General features: G+C 51.9%; 1 protein-coding gene across 1 annotated transcript in view; it reads right to left on the reverse strand.

Annotated features, from left to right (window-relative positions):
- IQSEC3 (IQ motif and Sec7 domain 3) overlaps positions 1–7,053 on the reverse strand; it is a gene marked incomplete at its 5' end in the record, with an annotated part of 108,881 nt that overhangs the window by 32,424 nt on the left and 69,404 nt on the right. The window contains 2 exons of the mRNA XM_006771318.2: positions 4,188–4,349; positions 6,618–7,032. Coding sequence (XP_006771381.2) covers positions 4,188–4,349; positions 6,618–7,032 — 577 coding nt within the window. The remainder of the gene's footprint in view (positions 1–4,187; positions 4,350–6,617; positions 7,033–7,053) is intronic.

Raw genomic sequence — 7,053 nt, forward strand, 5'->3', positions numbered from 1 at the left:
GTCAGAACACCGAGTGGGAGAAGCTATCAGCCCCAAAGGACCCCAATCCCTGGGGCTCTCTCGCTCCCACTGTCGCTCCCGCTGCTGGGCGGCCACTGCCCTTGTATCCTCAGTACCCAGAGGACTTCCTCAGAGCACAGCATGATCCCTTCCTTCCCCAGAAGCCCACAAGTTCTTGCTGTTCAAACCAGACCTGAGGAGTCTGCGGTGTCCCTGTGTTGGGGGTGGGGTGTGTGGGGGTAGGTAGGTTCATGGTGGGGCGTATCTAATGCCTTGTGCTTTCCAGTAGGAAAGATAATAGAAATAGGTAACATTTAAAAAAGAATTTACTAAGCATCAGGAGCCGAGTTAAACCCTTTATATGCATCTAAAATATTTAATTCATACGAGGTAGGTACTATAATCTCCTTTGGACAAATGAGGAAAGTGTGGCTGGTTTCTCCTTAAGAGAACACAAAATTGCCCTTTCCAGGTAAACACGAATGGCCAGGACCTTTTGAGCTCAGAAGGCCTTCTTTTATTACTCGAATGAAGCCCGGTTGAATACATTCCTTCTTGGAATGTGTCTTCTATGGAAGTAGGACACAAAGAGATGGAGAGGTCAGCTTCTAAGAGCCCTGAGGACCTGATTCTGGAGGCAAACGTTACCGCATCTATGATGCTCAGACACAGGGCAGCCTGCTCAGCCCCTCTTCCTGTCCCCCACAGGCATAAGAATGGGGGAGGGGCCTGGGGGTCCCATCCTTTCCCCTTCCAGAGGCTTTCAACTTCTCTCCTTCCTGTCTGGCTGCTTCTTGGAGAATGCTGTGGCTTGGGCTGTCTCAGTCTCCAAGGGGATGGGTGACTTATGTCCTTTTATTCAGCAAACAGCTTTGTACAGAATGAATGCAACTTGCTGAATGTCACCATGCGGGGGCAGGGGAGTCGTGTGGAATCCCAATGAAGCCTTTCAGTTCTGAGCGAAATGGCACCGGTGACGTGGTTATTGTGTGTTCTCCCTGGTGGGAGTAAGGAAGAGGCAGAGGATCCGACAGATACCAGGACAGTTGGCTTGAGTGGCAGAGAAATACCAAAACCCCCAGTGCCTGGCTCCCCTGCTAGTGCCTGCCTCTTCCTGCTTCTCCACCTTCTTTCTCCTGACACTTTGCAGGTCAGCACACTGCAGACTTGGGGGAAGAGGGCTCTTTCTGTGTACAGAGGCTAGTGTGCAGAGACCTCAGAGCCCAAGCCGGTGTGGCTGCAGAATAAAGCACCAGGGACCGAGGCATTGAACTGGGGCTCAGCTCTGTACTCAGTCTTCCCCAAACCCACAATGCCCGTGGGAGGTTGCTCCGACCCCTGCCTCCCTTTCCACGCCTGTCTTTTCCATTCTTCTCTCCCAATTGACACTTGGGTCTGTAAGTTCCCTAAGGCCATGAGCCATTCCTATTCCTCCCCAATTCTCCACCCCACCTTCCACACAGTGGACAGCAGGCTCAGCCCCATTTCCAGCACATGGTAGGCACTCAATGTTCACTGAATGAATGATGAATGGTCATCTGGTTCTTCCATGAACTTTGGTGCCAACGCTGCCCTGGAGCCCGAGGGATGCTCTGGCAGGAGGACAGAGCCTGACCTTCATGTTCAGGGCAGGTGACTCTGCACGATTCCAGTGTGCTACGAATGCAATGGGAACAATGATAGATAGTTGGAGAGACCTCTGAGGTCACACAGCCCAACCCTCTGACTTTACAGATGAGAACACTGAGGCCTAGAGGCAAAGTGCCTTCCAAAAGCTACACAGCCTGTTAGAAGCAGAGCCAGGTTCAGAGGAGGGCTCTTTCTCTCAGGTCCAGCCATCTCTCCTCCCCTGCCTCCTCCCCCACTCTTAACGCCTCCCCCCCCCGCCCCCCCCCCACACACACACTGCCCTCCTCATCCCAGGCCTCGCTCTGCCTTAGCTGCTAGCCCAGTCCCTAGCCTAGGTCCCCTGACAGCACAGGCTGCATGGCTGGTCTGAGTTTCCAGCACACACACCGTCTCCCAGGGAAGATGGCAATTAGTTTCCATTGTGCTGCTCAGCATGACCTGGACTGGAGAAAAACGCTGTGTTCCCAATACTCTAGGCCAATGTGAGCCTGACAGGTTAAAATCCCAGGACCAGGCAATACCAGGACTTGGGACACAGAAGGTCAGGGACTGTGAGTGAAGCTTGGAGACAAAGCAGGGTCACCCAGGGTGTTGGAGCATCTGAAAGAACAAAGCCATAGGGAACAACACTTCCACTCACCCTCCTACAAAACAGAAGGGGGGCAAAAGCCAATGAGAAAGCCAGAGAGGTGAACCAGATGGAGGAAAAACAGGGGAAGGAAGGCACCTGGAAAACTCGATCTTTCTCTTTCTATTTTCCTGTTTCCCCGGGGCACCCTACACAGCAGGCGTGTGGTAAAGGGGAAGAGGAGCCAGAGGCAGAGGGAGAGGAAAGGAGGGTGCAGGGAAATGCTGCACATGCATTGGTTTACTTTCCTTGGGAGGCATTCAGAGCATCTCAACCATCTGAGAGGGACAGCAAGTTGTCCAAGGCCACTGAGAGTCACAGGCAGGAGCTGGGTTCTGCCAACTAAGGGCCATCTGGGGATTTCACGGTCCCTCAGATGGATCCAAGCCCCCACTCTCTGACTGTGCTCAGTTAGAGACAACCACCCTATCAGTGAATTTAGGAATGTGACAAGGATTCCAGAGGGCAACTGGTCTACCCCTCATAATCCAACATCCCTACTTTACAGGCAGGGAAACGCAGGCCCAGAGGGCAGTGACTTACCAGAAGACACAGCACCAAGACCACCACTGAACTAAGCCAGGTCTCTGACATTGACAACCTTGCCAGACAGGTTGGGTGACTTCCACGCTTCCAAAGACTCCATCAGGAGCCCTCTGTCCCTCTGTAGCAGACCCTTGCTGCTCCAAGAGCAAGGACAAAAAGGAGAGGTTCTCCTAGCACCCCAGGGAAAAACTCCTGCTGACTGTATCCAAGAAGAAAGAGGGGAGGGAAGTGGGGGTGGCTCCCTATAGAATAATGACCTTCAAGAACATTTGAGCCTAGGTGGCCTAGTGGAAGAGAGAAGGAGCATCAGGGAGTGGTGGAGGTCTGGAGCAGACTTCCTAGGACCTCACCCTCTCTTTGCCAAGGGAAGGGTGCTCCAAGGCCCTGCTCCTCAGCCCCAAGTAATGCCACCTCTGCCCTGCATCTCCAGAAGGGAAGCGAGTATGAACACATTGTTTGCGGGTAGTTTTTATCGCGCGCTAACAGGTGGCGCGGGCCATTTTTGCTAATTTTTTGTGCAAATGGCAACGTTCAGTAAAATTACGATAACTTTAGTTTACGTATTTATATGTTACCCGCATTCTACTGCTAGTCTATAAAAAATGTATTAATACGTGTCCCGCGCTCTACTACACTGGTAGAACGTATAAATACGTAAAACGTATAAATACGTTTCCCACATACAATGTGTGAAGAGACTCTTGCCCGTCCACACCGACAAAGCTGAGCACTGGCAAAAGCAGCCCCTCACCTTATCCCCCATCTATTAGACATTAGAGCAATTTTCTTTGTTGTGATTTGGGTGGTCAGTGTTTTCCTGCTCTAAAAACCCTCAGCCTAACCCCCCCCCTTTTTTTCTGCCTCATGTTTGCCTCTACTGATATGAAAACGACCCTGGTTGGGGAGCAGACAGATGCTTGTTGGGGGTCTGGGTTCTGAACAGTTGGCAGGGAGAGGGTGGGCTGAGGGCCTGTTCCCCAGGCTGAGATGGCCCCAGCACGAACAGCCCTCTTCTCTTCCAGGCTCATTCTTTTGCCCCTGAGGGTGGCAGAGAGGGTGGTCTTTTTATTACCCTTGACTATTTCTGTACCAATGGTACTCTGTGCACGATGTGCCCAATAAATAGAAGACTTTCTAGGGGAAACAGGCTGGTCAAAATGCGGAGACTAGCTAAAGGTCATGGATATTCTGGTTCCTGGGGCCAATCAGGAAGCTGCTAGGACTGGGGAGAGGATTTCTTGAAAATGACCAAGACTTCAGAGGTCCCTTTCTCTTCCCTGAGTCCTTCCCCAGCTGAGATTCCCCTGCTCCTCTGGACATCCTTGCAGGGAGAGGGGGTGTGGAGTGGAGTGGAGGGAGAGTGCCAGGAGGGCGGAGCACTCACTCTAGCACATCGTGGTTGAACTGCTTCTTGTTGTTGCCCAGGAACTCTCCAATCATTTGCCGGCTGAGGCCTTTACGCTGGAGCAGGAAATGGGCCACTCCGATGGGGGTATCAGGGATGAAGCCACGTGAGATCAGGAACTGGATGCCCTTGTCCGGGTTTCTGGGGGTGCGGATGGGGGTGGGGAGAAGGAATAGAGAGTGAGCCAAGGCCATCCATGACTTCTTTTTCTGTTCTTCCAGCCAATTGAACCCAAAATAGTGCCTGGAGGTTCTTGGAAAGAATTCTCAGGAAATGCCAGGATCCCTTCCTCCACAGAGGGCTTCTCTATCAGAATCACCTTTCACCTGAGCCTCACTCTCCTGAACCCACACAGGAGTGAAGGTCGTGTGGGGCAGGAAGGGGGGAGGGGAAGTCTGGCCAAGCAAAGTGAATTCCAGAGCAGGTGCAGAGGTGTCCTCTTTCTTTTGGCCTCACTCCCATGGATCTCATCCTGAGGTCTCCAAGGCCTGCCAAGAGGTCCCCAAAGTCCTTTCTGCCGGCATCCTGCTGTCTACATGTAGTACCCACCCTGGAATCTGGAGAGGATGAGATTGGGAAACAGCAGTGAGATCTCTCCCACACCCCTTCTTCCCTGTGGATGGTGGCTACACAAAAATCCTGCTCCCCAGCATTTACTTTCTCAGGCTTGAGTCTATGTGTGGTTACGGGTGCGGGTGCGGGTGTGGGTGCTGTGTCTTAAGGCAATTGTGCTCACAGTTTGGTCTGCAAATCCACGCTGCTCCCTGAACTGTTTTTTACTGGCCCAGGAGAATATAAGAACAGAAATAGAGGGTAAGCATTTAGAACCTTTTATAGCACTTTGACATTTTCAGGACAACCAAGCATGTGATTGTTTTTCTAGCAGTTCATTTTAATTGTAGTTTATAAAAGTATGGACCCACAATGTGTTGGGTAAAAACCCAAACTGGTCCTTCACTACAGATAGTTTGAGAACCACTGTCTTGAGGGATCCAAGTATCTGTGTGAGCATTTGTGTGCATGCCGAAGTGATGCTGGGGTGTGTCCGGTGGGGGCTGCTCACGAGGACAGCAGCCTGAGGTAAAAGAAAAAGCAATGGATTAGCCCTAACCTGTTTGGCTCAGTGAATGGAGCATCGGCCTGTGGACTCAGGGGTCCCAGGTTCGATTCCGGTTAAGGGCATGTACCTTGGTTGCGGGCACATCCCCAGTGGGGAGTGTGCAGGAGGCAGCTGATTGGTGCTTCTCTCTCGTCGATGTTTCTAACTCTCTATCCCTCTCCCTTCCTCTCTGTGAAAAATCAATAAAATATATTTTTTTAAAAAAAGAAAGAAAAAGCAATGGATTGGGAGTCAGACAGATCTGGCTTTACCTAAGTCTGCTGCTTACTAGCTGTGTCAGTGTGCAACTCACCTTACTCTATGAGCCAGTTTCGTTTTTGCAAAATGGCAAAACAATGTTCTCTCTAACACTGTTGGGAAGATTGCAGATGCTTTATGAACAGTAACTATGCTCTCCAGGATATATGCTTCTGGAGACCAGGGGATGTCTTACTCATTTTTGTGGTCATGGTGCTGGCATTCAATAAATAATGCATGTGGGCAGGAGGGATGTTGTATTTCCTGACACAGGTCTGTGGCGAAAGGGCCAAGTGGAGGGTGGAGATCAGTGCCTCATATACTTGAAATGTCCATGTGTGTGCCCTCTGCTTGCCACCAGCTCTATACATTCTGGTTGCAAGAAAAGGTTGGGGGTTCTGGCTATGGCCTCTGACAGTCAATTCTCTCCCTCCTTCCATGCCCCTTCTCTTTGTACTACACCCCTGCTTGCTTCGAATTCTCTTTCTGTCTCCCTCCACCCCTTTTGTCCCACACCCTCCTCCGCTTTCTCCCTGTACTTCTTAAAGCAGGCCTCTTCTCTTTCCCCCACCCAGTCCCTCACTCACCTTTCCTCACTTTCTCCATTGCTCACTGTCTGTTTCTCTCTTCATCAACCCCAGGGGATTGCTGTGTGTCCCTAACTTCTTATCTTACCCGAGGGTTTTCTGCTCAATCCTCATGCTACCTGTACTATTATTTACTTAATATTGTATTTTCTTTTAAAGTGTCTAACTTTTCGAACTCTAGCTTCATTTTAAGCAGTAACAGTGGTGAAAGCATGGGTTTGAGATGCTATTTTGTTCCTAATTTTTCTTAAAATAAATGAATAACAAGTAAAAGTAAAATCTGTATTTGTACACAGTATCTCAAGGAGCAGGCACAGCACAGATGCCATCTGGGAGGACACTGGATGGCGTGCTAAATTACCCGGCACCCCGCTAATCCGTCTTCCCTCCCTCCAGGGCCCCTACTTCCCCGACCCCTCCCCACCCCCAGGACGCCCTGCAGCTCCAGAGCCGGAGATCACTCACATGTTGAAGAGGTTGAGGCCGATGCGGTAAAGGCGTTTGCGCAGGGTGTCAGTGGAGAGCGTGGGTGACTTGCAGCTGGCTGGGTTCTCGCAGTGGTAGCGCGGCAGGCTCAGGATCATGGCCTGCAGGGCCTCCTTGGAGGCCGACACCGCCGAGACTTCCGAGCCAGACTTGGCGGATGTGCTGCTGCTGCTCAGCTGCTCCGAGTTGTCACAGGCCTCCGTCTCGGCCTCGGCCCCGGCCCCTTTCCCCACCTTCCCGGTCTCTTCCTCCTCTCTCTCCTCTACCTGCGCGGCTGGGGCCTCCTCCACCATTGCATCCGCTGCCCCATCCTCTGCCTCAGGCGAGTTGGCGCGCAGGGTCTCCCCAACTCCCGCCTCTGCGCACGTGGTCTCGGCGGGCGCGTCTCCCTGGCCCGAGGCTGGGGTCACGGGAG

The sequence above is a fragment of the Myotis davidii genome, unplaced genomic scaffold (assembly GCF_000327345.1).
Source record: "Myotis davidii unplaced genomic scaffold, ASM32734v1 scaffold944, whole genome shotgun sequence".
Lineage (NCBI taxonomy): Eukaryota > Metazoa > Chordata > Mammalia > Chiroptera > Vespertilionidae > Myotis > Myotis davidii.